The sequence below is a fragment of the Guillardia theta genome, assembly GCF_000315625.1.
Source record: "Guillardia theta CCMP2712 unplaced genomic scaffold GUITHscaffold_4, whole genome shotgun sequence".
In the NCBI taxonomy this organism is placed as follows: domain Eukaryota; class Cryptophyceae; order Pyrenomonadales; family Geminigeraceae; genus Guillardia; species Guillardia theta.
The window spans coordinates 131,056-144,175 of NW_005434670.1; the positions used below are offsets into that span (position 1 = coordinate 131,056).

A 13,120-nucleotide genomic window follows, 5' to 3' on the forward strand; every position below is an offset into this window, starting at 1 on the left:
TTCTCTCCTCCTCCTCCTCCTCCTCCTCCTCCTCCTCCTCCTCCTCCTCCTCCTCCTCCTCCTCCTCCTCCTCCTCCTCCTCCTCCTCCTCCTCCTCCTCCTCCTCCTCCTCCTCCTCCTCCTCCTCCTCCTCCTCCTCCTCCTCCTCCTCCTCCTCCTCCTCCTCCTCCTCCTCCTCCTCCTCCTCCTCCTCCTCCTCCTCCTCCTCCTCCTCCTCCTCCTCCTCCTCCTCCTCCTCCTCACGGAGCTTCTCTTGATCCTTTTCAGATGATTCGGAGTGAGAGGGCGAAGGAATTGGAGGACGCAGACGAGCAGTGAGTGAAGTCAGGAGCATGAGAGGAGTCTGACTTGAACGTTAGCCACCATTCCAAGTTGTGCATCGACCCGGTCTTGTACGAGGTGGTCATGTCATCTACTATCAGCTTCACGATTTACGTGGTCCCTTCAGCTTGCTCAGTTTGAAAGTCTGGAGCAGCTCAACAAGATGATTCTGGATCTGTTTCAGGTGAATCTATTCTTGACTTGCAGCAGATCCTGAGTGCGAGGGCAGGCGATCAACAAGGACGAGAAGGCGGAGCTTTCGTTCCAAGACCTTCAGAATGGCTTCAGGGTAGGTCAACAGAAGGCAAAGAACACAGAGAAGAAGGAAGAGGGAGAGGGAGAGAGGGAGAAGGGAAGGGACAGACGAAGGAGAATGTGAAAGACAGAGAGATAGAAGGGACGAGAAAGAGGGAGACAGGGGGGGAGGGGAAGAGAGCGAGAAAGCGAGGGCAGCCAGTGGGAGCATCGGGCTGACTTGCTTATCAGGCGTTGGGAACGGACCCTCAGATTCATCTGTCAGTCGATGATTTCGAGTTTCTGACGGAAGAGTATCAGCTGTAAACGAGTGCTACCATGGATGCGGGGAGACTGAGGAGCAGCCAGGTGCTCGGCGCAGAAGAAGGTCAACTACAAGATGTTTGTAAAGATCATGAAGCATCAGGTTGAACCTGCTCCTCTCCTGTTGCCTTGCCCCTGACCTTTGAGTCCTCTAGCTTGAGAACTTCAGCTCGAGGCAGATCACCAGGGTTAGCTACTAGACCTTACATCGTTCCTCCTGCAACCTCCTCGTCCTGATTGATATGATCAGGCTCTGCAAGAGATGGGTGATCCGGATTGCGTGGAGGCTGCCAACCTCGTAGCAATGAAGCTCCTACTTATTGGTCATTCTGTCTTGTCTTCTCCTGTCTTGATTCTCACACAACGGCAGAGAATCGAAAGAAGATGTCGAGAAAGATCGCTTGATCTTGACAAGGTCTCCATGATTTCTTTTCAGTGAATAACGATATTGTGTTTTATTGTATGTAAGGAATAATGGTAATAATGGTATTCATAAGATGTAAGTAATAGTATCTATCATTACTCGTTGGGCTTGACAAAGATCACTTCTTCTTGTTAAAAAGAGCTCTGAAAGAGCTTGCGAAGATATCACAGATGAAATCTCCAAACGATGATGTGGCAGGGTTGTCTTGCTTCTTGTTCAATTGTTCCTTCTGCTCACCAAAGTCATGCTACAACACAACTCAAAAGTAACTCTCTTGCTGACATCATCGAACAGAAACATCAAGGGGATTTCGTTGCCCTTCATGTCAATACCTTCTGCTTTGCTTGCTCTTCAGCAATCTGTGCGAGTCTTTCAAGTCTCAGTCTTGTCTGCTGTATGTCAGCACCAGAATACAACAGCATGTCTCACCTCATCGTCACTCTGCTGCTTCATTCGCTGCCGATCGCCATCTTTCACTACAGCCTTAGCTTCCTCCTGCTGCTTCCTCTTCGCCGCCGCCGCCGCTGCCTCTGCCTCCTGCTGCTGCCTCTTCGCAGCCGCTGCTGCCTCTGCCTCCTCCTGCTGCTTCTTCGCCGCCGCCGCCGCTGCCTCTGCCTCCTGCTGCTGCCTCTTCGCAGCCGCTGCTGCCTCTGCCTCCTCCTGCTGCTTCTTCGCTGCTGCTGCTGCCTCTGCCTCCTGCTTCTTCTTCTTCGCCGCCGCCGCCTCTGCCTCCTCAAGCTGCTTCTTCGCTGCTGCTGCTGCCTCCTGCTTCTTCTTCTTCGCCGCCGCCTCTGCCTCCTCAAGCTGCTTCTTCGCTGCTGCTGCCTCCTCCTCCTGCTGCTTCTTCGCTGCTGCCGCTGCTGCCGCTGCCGCCTCTGCCTCCTCCTCCTCCTCTTCCTCCTCCTCCTGCTTCTTTGCTGCTGCTGCTGCCGCCGCCGCCGCCGCCGCCTCTTTTTCTCGTGTCGCCGCAGCAGCAGCCTCCTTGTTCGATGGATCAGACTCCTCCCTGGCCTGAGAGCTGCTCTTGTCAGCTCGCTTGATCATGATAGGAGGACCGACTCTTCCAAAGCAAGAGTCACCAACCCTAACGAGCACGAACAGCACACTACCTTCCTTGCTTCACCTCCTCCTTCCCTGCCACCTGCCTCTTCTGCCTTTCCTCCGGCTCCAGAGGCCTTGCTTCCGGACGAGAGATGCGACCGGCCGCCGCCTGTTCCACCATAGAGAAGATATCGTCTGTCCCTGCCGAAGATCTCCTCTTCCCTTCCGCACGTTTCTCCTCCTTGGCTGTGACCTGAACAGGCAGATGTTGAGGAGGAGGAAAAGACACTAAACAATCACCTTCTTCTCATCTTTCTTCTGTCCGAAACCTATACCGTTCGACCTCGACCTCTCGTTGTTCTTTGCCATCACGACGACCGTATTTGATTTGCATGCCCCACCTATCCTACTCGACCTCCGTTCAGGAGAGAAAACTCCGCAGCGCAACGAAATGCGTCCTCCTGAGGAGGAATGATTCAGTGGCAAGGAAAGTCAAAACCGTCGAGCTGATTCGTTATCATGTTGAAGGGTGTTCTATGAAGAGCAGACATACTGAAATGCACTTTTCTCATCTGACTAGTTTTAACTAGCCTGCATGTCTTGCTACAATGTGTTTCTTCTTCTTCTGCTTCTCAGATTGACTTGAGAAACAGCCTTATAATCCAAAATCCATGCGTCTGCCTCGCACCCTTTCACCTCAACCTTCCTCTCTTCTCTACGTGTCGACGTGACTTCGGTTGAGCTGCTGTTTACCTGGATGGAAGGCATCACAACCGATCATCATCGCCAGCAGGACCACGATCGAAATCATCATTCTCCTCGTCGTCTTCATCGTCTCCATCCTCGTCTTCATGGAGCAACTCGCGATCTTCTCGTTCGTCGCTGCCATTGTGTCTTTACGGCCGCATAAGACTAGGGGGTACTTGTACCACATCATAAGGGGGGTACTTATATATGAAATAGGGGGTACAGAACCAACCGGGTAATAATCCTGAAGGGGGTCGAACCGCATCCTGTCACGGTACTACCGTGTGACGGCCCCCCAATTGAATCATGGGCCCGGGGAGTCCGGGCCCTGGCTCGGCACTCCCCGGGCCCGCCGCCGCGCCCCCGGCCCCGGGCGGGCCGGGCACCCCTGAGGAACGGTACGGTACTCCATTCCGACTATTCGATGGAATGACCAGAGGAAGCATCCTCGGGGCGAACAATACCCCTCGGGCCTGGTTCATGATCTGTATATAAGCATGGGGTCCTGTCTTTTAAGTTCTCTCTCTGAGTCTCTCTCTTCCTCTCTCTTCTCTCTCTTTCTTTCTTCTCTTTCTCTCTCTTTCCTCACTCTCCTTTCTTGACCTTTTCCTTCCTTCTATTCAGGCTCTCACAGTCTATCTTCCTATCTGGGCCGGGCCTAGTATTCTACCGGGGGCAGGCTTATGAGTGACTGCCGAAAGGCTTGATACTCTTATCCGATCAGACAGAAGTCAATCACCGGGTGAGTTTACTCAAAGTTAAATTAAAAACTCATATCGACCTTCAGTTGTGTTGTAACAAGGCACAGTTTTTGCTCAACTCGGACCGAGTTTAATGCACACGGCGAGGAATACTAGGATGTGAAACCCAAGCATCCAGACATGGACGGTCACAGTGTGAGGACCTTACTACGCGGCAAGCATGGGATGACGGCCGGGCTAGGAAAGAGTCGTCGGGTCACACACTCGGCGGGGCCGCCCGGGCCGCAATTCAACGGTTAGTAGGCTCCGAGTCCGATCAGTCACGGCGCCGCCGAGAGCCTGGCACTCAGACAGTGTCCGACACATCATCCCAGTCCCGAGTCCCGGCGCGGCTCGAATCTTGAACTTACACTGTCCGATCGGTCACTGGCTCGGAGTGGAGCCGGGCCGAGTGCTGTGGGCAGTGCTGTGGGCGGGAGTGAAGGCAAGTGGGTATGAGGAGGGATGAGGAGCACGTAACGGGCAGATCAGCATGGCGGGGTAATGGGCAACGAGGGGTAATAAGAACAGGCTGAGGTGGGGGGTGCATGCAAGACAAATAGGAGGTGGGGGTACACTTAGAAGGGGTGGAAGGATTTATGGGGCGGAAGAACACAGCGAACATGCTACGAACAGTCCTAGTGGCGGCGATCAGCATGGTGGCGGCGAGTGAAGCAGCTAGAGGAGGAGCAGGAGCAGGATCAGGATTTCTTGCTCCAAACGAGATCAGCTATAGTGCTCAACCCAACAGTCTTGCCTTCGCCCTGATGCATAGCCACGGTCTTGGCGCAGGAGGTCGAGTCGGGCTGGTCGGCACTCGACCCAAGACTTTGAGCCATCCAACCAAGAGGATCGCTGGGAATCACCTCAGAACACCTTTGATGTCTGGTGACGCCAAGGGAAAGTCGTCGGAAGGGGAGAAATTCGACGTAGAGTGGGAGCACGGCGACGGGTCCAAGGATCGGATGTCGGGGCAGCAACTACAGGCCTCACAGAGCGAGAAGAAGCCGTTGTTCAAGAGAATGAGCGATGGGGTGAAGAACTTCTTCATGGGAGCGAAGATGGATAAACAGAAGCTTGCAGCTCTTGGAGCGAGCGCGTGAGCCTTGACGTTGTGTTCGATGACGGTGGAATGACCCGTGGGCAGGTTGCTGTCATACGGATGGGTCAGCAATTTCTCTCATGTCTGTGCTTGTCTCTGTGTTTCAACACTTCACTTAATCGAACACGTTTACAGATCTCTTGCTTGATCGCTGCGTGGGTGATCCATGGCAAGAAGACAGGCCTCTCCCCCCTCGACCCCAACCAGGTGCTACCCCTGGTCTCTCAAGATGTACCGGCTGATCTAGTCGACCCCCCCCCAGTGGCCCGCGTTCCTCGCGGTGTATGCCATCTTCTATGCGTTCCAGGTAGCCCTGTGGTGCTCCAGCAGCAGCTCAGCTGACGTCGCCTTTCCATCAGAACGTTATCCGTCCTGCTCGTTTCGCCCTCTCTGTCGCCCTCTCGCCCTTCTTTGACAAGATGGTGGAGACGATCCAGACCAAGGTAGCCGCACGTGCAGCTCCCCGACTCGTCCTGACGTGCCTTGCCAGGCCGGGTCTCTGACGGGCAAGAGCGTCAACAAACCGACGGCCTTCGGCCTCACGGTGAGCCCCCCCCCGCCAGTCATGGCGACCAGCTTGACCTCGCCCGCAGGTTTTCATTGTCAATGTCGTCGGTTCCTTCGCTTACCTTGGCTTCGGGCTGCTCATCGCAACGAGAGTGAGCGCTGCACGTCGAGCACAGCACCCAGCTGACGTTGGCCAGGTTGCTGGAGTTCCGCTGCTGAAGACTGTTGCTGCCGTCTGAGAGGTAGGGAGCGCACGCATCAGGGAAGAAAAGAAGGTGTCTGTTGAGGGCTGCCTTCATGGAATGTACCCCAACACCTCCAACGTCGCGCTGTAGACTATGTCTCCGAGCTGCTTCACCTTAGCCTGCTCCGATCGGCGGCGAGCTTCAACTCGAGCGTCTTTCGAGGTCTTGTCACTGCCTCGCTCGATGGCGATTGAGCTCCTGTTGGAGCTCTCGTGCCTCCCGAGGTTCAGTCGGAGGACACTCACAGGATCTCTCGGCATCCCCGCGTTGTTCAGTTGTGTCCATGTTGTAAAACTCTGTACGTCCACGATGCTTCCGACCAAGACCTTTTCTGACTCGTCGTTCCATGCGTCCATGGGCTCTAGGATGTCTACCTGGTCCCACGAGGGCATCCTCTCGTCCAGCCTGGTCTGCCTGTTGTGGGGGAGGAAGAACACGTCTCGCTCCGACTCCTGCTCCTCCCAGCCCTGCCAGTTGCACTGCCTTAAATCCACCTTGACCATCCCCTTCCGTTCGTTCTTGCTGTCCATGTACTTGAGCACGACCTGAGAGGTCTTGACGCGCTGCTTGAACAACAATAGCCCGTGCGAGGCACGTGGGAACTTGACGTGGAGGTCAGACTTGACCATCTCTTGGTGGGGGACGAACGAGTTGGGCAGCTCGTGCAGCTGCAGGAAGGTGAACTCGAGGACTTGGGCAGGAGCTGAGAACCGGACCCCTCTGTACATGGCGTCCTTTAGAGCCCTCTTCTTTACCTCGCTCTTCTGCCGGTTGAAGTGCTCGCGCCGCCTCCCATAGTGCGGGTCTGTGGAGGACCATTGGACGAAGTTGACGAAGGGGGCGAGAGCTTTGTTCATCTCTTTCTTCAGGCGGTGGTTGACGAGGCTGAGAAAGAAGTCTTTGAGAGTCAGCGCGTGCAGCATGTGGACGACCTCCTTGACTTGCTTCACCCTGTTCCTCCTGATCTCCCGAGGAACCATGGTGGGCTTGCGCCAGTACAACATGGTCAGCACGAGCTCCTCGAAACTGATCCTGGTCAAGTACTTGTCCTCCGTTTTCAAGAACCGCTGCATGATCATGTTTCGGATCCGGGCAATGACGTTGGCCTTCTGAGTCTTCATGCTGTCAATCCTCCGTTGCCTCGACAGCACGTTGAGCTCCGCTCGGATCAGCTTCTCCGCTGTCTTCTCCTCCTTCCCGAACCTCAGCTTCCCGTCTCGCGTCTTGAAACCAAGAGGAGTGGGGATCTGGCGCATCAGCACATGGACGGACGCGAGGCCGACGTAGGAGGATCCTAGGGTGAACTCTTGGAAGATGCGGGAGATCTCCATGACTTGACCTGATGATGCCCCTTTCTCCCACTCCTCGTCCTCCACCTCCGCCACCTGGTCCGTGATGAACGCGAAGTTGTCCAAGATCATCCCGATGAAGAGGTTCAACAAGATAGCTTGACAGATCAGGATGAAGAGCGGGAACCAGAAGACTGCAAAGGGGCTGCCGCAGTCGCCGAAGCTGTAGCTCTTCCCGTGATAGTAGGGGTCGTACTCCGTGCTGAAGATCTTGGTGCAGGCGGGGGGTTGGACCCTGCAGTCGTCCATGATAGTCATCCATTCGTCTCCTATGATCATCTGGTAGATCGTTCTCCATGCCTGCATGTAGTCGGCGAAGTTTGCCGTCGGGCCCAGCCGCTGACCGTTCTTGGTTGTGGCAAAGATCTGGATGAAGACGACGGCGAACATGGTGTAGAAGAGGAAGAGGAGGAACAGGATGTTGGAGAGTTGCGGCACACTTGACACGAGGGTCTCGAGGATGACTCGCAGCGGGCGGAACATCTTCATGAGGCGGAGGACGCGAGCAACACGCGCTGCTCGCGCGGCCTTGGAGACGGCTCCTTGCGAGCTGATCTTTGCCAGCGAGGCTCCCAGCAGCACCAGCGCGTCGAACATCTTCCACCTGTCGTTCCAGAACTCGAAGATGCCGTAGGCCACAAGGTTGAGGGCGATCTCAGCAAAGAGCTCCCAGAAGAAGAAGTTGTTCTGGAAGTCGTAGATGCTCAGATAGGTTGAATCTGCGTTGGCGTGATCGGAGAGCATGAAGATCACGTTGGTGAACACGCAGCCCATGGAGAAGGTCTGGAACTGTTGTGACGCGATCTGCGTTCGCATCCAGGTGCTGAGCGCGTTGGATGGAGGAGGGAACCTGTCATGCCGCGGCTTGTAATCCTTGAGGTACCTCATGAGCCGGTTGTAGAAGATCTCTGCCTCGCTGGATCCGGCGTTGAGGTTGAAGCCATCGACAATGAAGCCGACAAGCAGGTTCATGGTGAAGAGAGCTCCGAAGATGAGGTAGATGACAAAGAACAAGGAGTACACCATCGAGTGATTCTCCTGCGGGCTCAGATTCTCTCCTGTGATGTCGACCACATCGGCCAGGATCCCAACGTACTTGATGGTGTTGATGCGAAAGAGAGTGAGGAAAGCATCTCCGAACGTGTCAAAGTTATGATACGGCCGAACCCACGCACGAGGGTAGAGGATCCCCGACGAAAGGTCAGCAGACAGTCCGCAGCAGTCGGACTTGCCACCAGGAAACGCGGCGAAGTCGGCATCGGTACATCGATAGAGCTTCCTTCCGAAGAGAGACATGCCAACAATGGCGAAGACGACGAAGGAAATCATCATGAAGACGATGACGTACCAGACGGGAGCAAGAGTCCCGATCAACGCGTCGATCAGAATCCTCATCCCGATGTTTCGCTTCATCAACCTCAGAGGCCTCAGGGCGCGGCCGAGACGAAACACCTTGGCAATCTTTCCGTTGGTCATGACGTTGGAGACGTCGATCCAGGAGAACAGGAGAACGACGCTGTCCATGATGTTCCAGCCGGACTTCAGGTATGCGTTCTTAGTGAAGAGAAGCCCGTGGCACATGACGCGGCAGATGAACTCAACGGTGAAGATGAAGGTGAAGAGGTTGTTCAGCTGCTGCGACATGACTGGGTCCAGCAAGGGAGCGTTGCCCGGGATATCGTCATATGGCGGCGCAGTGACGAGGAGGATGCATCCCACGATTATGGAGGCGAAGATCACAAGATCGAATGCGGGCTGCTTGATCAGCCACGTGCAGAATCTTCGAGCTGGATGGAAGGGATGGAAGTAGAGCAGAACTCGCTCCATGTTCTGCTTGCTGCCTGCCTGGTCGAGCTCTTCTTTTTCTGTCTTGAGCACTGACATTGAGACCAAAGTTGCGAGGTGCGGGTACGCTTTTGAAGCATACTCCATCATGGAAGCATCGAGATTCCCAGTGTGTTGCGTCAGCGTGTACTCGATTTCTCTCCTTGGCACCCAAGTGTCAGTCTCGGGATCGTAGGCAATCACTCGGCCAGCTCCTCGCAGAGTCCAGTGGAGCTGATAGAGCTGAGAGTAGGATTTCTTGATCACCTGGCGAATGTTGGAGATGTATCCCGGTTGTTTGAAGTGAGTTATGGTATCCGAGACGTTGAAGTTCTCAATGATCACAGCGATGAACAGATTCGAGATGATCAGACGCCCGAAGATGAACCAAGACAAGACGAAAAACGCTGCAAAAAATCGCCCGGCCAGCGTGACTTTAACCTGCATGGCCTGGTAGAGCACGCCCGACCAGGAGTCACCAACCAGCAACTGAAAGATCGTGAGGAGCGACTGCGGAAAAGTCCCAAAGTTTGATCTCGTGTAGGGGACCATGGCACCGGCGAAGGAATACCTCCCAGCGACAGCATAGCACAAGGCAATCAACGCTATGAAGCACACAAGGTTGAAAATTGAGGATCCGCTCGCGATGGCAGAGGCCAACAGATTGTAAAGCGTCGGGAAGTAGATCATCAGTCGATACATTCGCAAGACAGCCAGGAAAGTCAAGAACTTGGAATCGAGGATGAGGCCTATCACATTGAGTATCACCAGGATAGATTCTGCCTTGTTGTTTCTTCGTCGCCAGAACTCTTTGATCCCCCCATAGGCCGAATATCGCAAGACAAGTTCTATGGCGAAGATGGCCACTGCAATCGATGAGACTATCACTGCTGCTTGGCTCCACTGTCCTCTCGAGCTCATTTGAGATTGTGCTTCCATGGAGTACAAGCTCTCGCTGATGGCTATCATGAGGACATCGATCAAAATGACAAAAGAGATGAAATGTACCAAGCGCGTCTCAAACAAAAGGTGATAGGCGATATTTTGTAAAACAGATTCTCCATCGTCTGCCTCGGCATCAATCGTGCTTTTGATTCCGAGCTCTTCGCGGGTTGGGAAGGTTTGAGACGTTCGCTGACGTTCAAGATGTCCGACCCCGGCAACACCGTCATGTCTTGATCGTTGCTTCGGCTCAGAGACCTGCTCTATGGAGTCCTCGAAGCTTATGGAAGCGTGCCGCTCTCTGACTCGTGCAAACGTTCCTGTCACCACAGCGACAAAGAGGCCGAGGATTAGAAACGTGCACAAGACCGTGATGGCCACGTAGAAGAACCAAGTCAGGATGATCGCACTTGGTTCACTCTGAAGAGACTCGAGGATCACATCGTAAGATGAATCGGGAGCTGCGACTTGAAGGATGGTCGGGATGACTCCGCCGAGGCTGTCGAAGTTCTGCAGGCCGAACTGAGGGTTCCCGATCGACTCGCAGTATTGATCCACGTACAGCAGATCGGTCGCATTCACCACACCATCATTGTTGAGATCAACTTGCTCTTGGCAGCTGTGGTACCACCCCCTCGAGTCCTGAGGTTTCACCCCCGCGTACTGGGGGCAGGTAGCCTGTCGCAGCGTCAGCACTCCAGCCAAGGCAAGTACAGCCAGACTCACCGGGTCTGTGCAATAGATCTTGCACCAGCGCATACCAGGGTATCCAGGATAGACGGCGATGCTCCCGTTCTCAAGGTATAGAGGAGCTAGATTGTCATTGAAGGAACAAGTCTTTGACCAGTTGTTTGAAGCATCGGAAGCACAGATAGCAGACGAAACGTTCCGAGCGGCCATGAGGCATCGCCTCGCAAAAGAGTTCTGATAGATGGCCATCCCAAAGATTCCGAACATGGCGACAAAGAAAGCCAAGACCATCGCTACGATGAGAATCTGAGACATTCCCTGCCTGAGCGTTTGAATCATTGCTCTCACGTTGGAGAACAGCCTCATCCTCATCATGTACTTGAGCAGTCGGAGCAGTCGAAACGAACGAATGGACGGGCCTTGAAGGCGCAGAGCAAACTCTGCAAAGTATTCCGCCAGGAGTGTCAACAACAAGAAGAAATCTAATCGATTGAAATCGGATAGGTTCATGTATGTAGTTGGACCATGCCAAAATCCATATGCAATGATTCCACACGTCACCTCAAAGAAGAAGGCCAACCCACACGCGTATCCAATAATGTCGAGGGTTTGAGTCGTCTTGGAGGCTTTTGGGAATTCAGGGGCAAGGGAGATAGTTACACTGTTCAAGACCGTTGCAATCAGGAAGAAAGAGTTCCATTCCTTGCTTGTCACGATTTGGAAGCATTTGAGTCTTATTGGGCTCGTCCTTGAAAACCCTCCGAAGATGCGCTTGAGAGAAATCTCCTCTGTAATGGAATCGTTACTGTCACAGACACAAAGCACGTTGACTACCGTAATCTCTCAGCAAGTTTTGGAATCTCGAAGAGCTGCCTTTCCGAGAAGCTCGCTCTGCTGTACGCGGTGGAACCTTGTCGACTGCTCCTGCTATTCAACCATCATTCTCCATCTCTAACCTGAGCGCTCACGATAGCGATGCTTACCATACGACTTAGAGAGCATCTCCTCACGTACTATGTGGCGGAATTGATCCATATCAAGATCCAGATGTAAGTATGCATCCTGAGCAATGAGGTATGAGTGACACGATTGACAAGAGGTCTCTGAATGCTTGCCTGTTCTTGTAGATGCTGTTGATACTTCATCTGGATCTCCCACTTGGACCTTTCAATCTCGTCTTGATGAAAGTGATTTCCATCCAACTGCGCGTTTGATCGTACATGATTGTGATCATCCGAGGCATGACGATGTGAGGCAACAAGAGCATCTGTTACTACTGCATTGGGAAGCACCGAGAACTCTCCGTTTTGATCAGGAGAGCTTGCATTCTGCTGGGATGATGGAAAGAATTCGACCATCTTGAGTTGGCCTTCGAGGTTTTCAAGGAATTTCAGCTTCTGCTCTAAGACGCCCAATCGCTCTCTTGCTCGAGATTTCAGTCCCTTCTTGAAACTGCACCATCCCATCTTCAACAAACACTCGGAAGGTTCATCATACACACCTCGTCAATGCTGTCTGGTCTTGCTCTATTCGCAACACCTGGGGGGTGTGAGGGTTTCCTGCCCGAGATTCCTCATCGGCTTGTAGAAAATCATGTGTCACATCAACGACTTGAGAGTTTTGTTCAGCCGTCGAAGACAGTCGAGGTGTTTCCATCTCATCAGCTTTGTCCTCCATGATCTATGTAGGGTCGGTTCCTGTTAAGACCTTCCTTCTGCCTAATAGCATGTTCACTACCAGCAATAGATAGCAAATGATACACAAGAGCCCACCTGAGTTTACCTTCTCTGCTTCGCCCTCACAAGCTGAGTTGCAGCATGGTCATGGCGGCTGTTTTTACCTTCCACGCAACCCTGGTATACAAATCTGACCGTCGCTGGCAGATGAATTTCTCGACTGATACAGCGATGGAGAGGACAAGAGCTCGATCTCTCGCCTGCTCACGGTAGGTGAGAGATACTTCCTTTCCTCAAGCTAGATGTCTCCTCTCCTCCTCCCATGGCCGCAACGAGCCGCCCTCTCGGTCTTGGCCATGCCCAGGCAATGGCTGGCGGTTGAGGTAAAGGGATCAAGATCGTAGGGTCACCGGGTGGGGTAGGAAGATAGTCAAGGAGGGGGTCACGGGTCATATCAAAGAGTAGGGTGATGGCAGCGGAAAGGGGGGGTCAAGGTTAGGCAATAGGATGATAAAAGTTGCATACTAATCGGAAGTTCACAGAGGGAGTAAATCAGTCACCGTCACCGTGACACGGCCGGGCCCCGGGCCGCGGCGCCGGCAGGCTGGGCATGGCCGGGCCGTGGGCCCCGGGCCGGCGGCGGGCGGCGCGGCCCACGGCCCGGCCAGGCAGTACGGTCACGGGCCGTGCCACTGACCGGCCCCGTGACCGTCGGACTATACTCAGCCGTGCCCCCTGTGACTCGGCGCCGTTCGCACGGTGTAATTTGAGTAAAAAAGTTCATCGCAGGGCAGTCCGTTCATTGGAAGCCTGCCGTGATATCGTACTTACCGTTAGCCTAGTACCCGGTCCGACGGACTGGCTCCGGCGAGCACGGGTCCGGGCCCCGCGCCGCCCCGCTTTAGTAGGCTAACTGACCGTCGGACGTCCCCCCCCCCCCGGCGTGGCAGAGCC

At 54.1% G+C, this 13,120-nt stretch overlaps 4 protein-coding genes across 4 annotated transcripts in view; 2 read left to right on the forward strand and 2 right to left on the reverse strand.

Moving 5' to 3' along the window:
• GUITHDRAFT_160747 (hypothetical protein) overlaps window positions 1-1,284 on the forward strand; it is a 4,049-nt gene extending 2,765 nt beyond the window's left edge. The window contains exons 15-23 of the mRNA XM_005840859.1: window positions 268-314; window positions 360-399; window positions 449-505; window positions 551-610; window positions 808-878; window positions 925-982; window positions 1,035-1,067; window positions 1,130-1,202; window positions 1,250-1,284. The gene's annotated coding sequence lies outside the window, so the exon portion shown is untranslated. The remainder of the gene's footprint in view (window positions 1-267; window positions 315-359; window positions 400-448; window positions 506-550; window positions 611-807; window positions 879-924; window positions 983-1,034; window positions 1,068-1,129; window positions 1,203-1,249) is intronic.
• Window positions 1,285-1,421: 137 nt separating this feature from the next.
• Window positions 1,422-2,713, reverse strand: GUITHDRAFT_100187 (hypothetical protein; the record flags this gene model as incomplete). Its single annotated transcript, XM_005840860.1, has 5 exons — window positions 1,422-1,532; window positions 1,636-1,692; window positions 1,733-2,363; window positions 2,413-2,597; window positions 2,645-2,713. The coding sequence occupies 5 exons, from the start codon at window positions 2,711-2,713 to the stop codon at window positions 1,422-1,424; spliced, it is 1,053 nt and encodes a 350-aa protein (XP_005840917.1).
• A 1,774-nt stretch (window positions 2,714-4,487) lies between these two features.
• GUITHDRAFT_132376 (hypothetical protein) lies at window positions 4,488-5,436 on the forward strand (the record flags this gene model as incomplete). The annotated part of the gene is made up of 5 exons (XM_005840861.1): window positions 4,488-4,930; window positions 4,979-4,997; window positions 5,069-5,140; window positions 5,181-5,240; window positions 5,293-5,436. The coding sequence occupies 5 exons, from the start codon at window positions 4,488-4,490 to the stop codon at window positions 5,434-5,436; spliced, it is 738 nt and encodes a 245-aa protein (XP_005840918.1).
• A 299-nt stretch (window positions 5,437-5,735) lies between these two features.
• On the reverse strand, window positions 5,736-12,167 carry GUITHDRAFT_132377 (hypothetical protein; the record flags this gene model as incomplete). The annotated part of the gene is made up of 4 exons (XM_005840862.1): window positions 5,736-11,278; window positions 11,474-11,552; window positions 11,711-11,942; window positions 11,992-12,167. The coding sequence occupies 4 exons, from the start codon at window positions 12,165-12,167 to the stop codon at window positions 5,736-5,738; spliced, it is 6,030 nt and encodes a 2,009-aa protein (XP_005840919.1).
• Window positions 12,168-13,120: the final 953 nt, after the last annotated feature.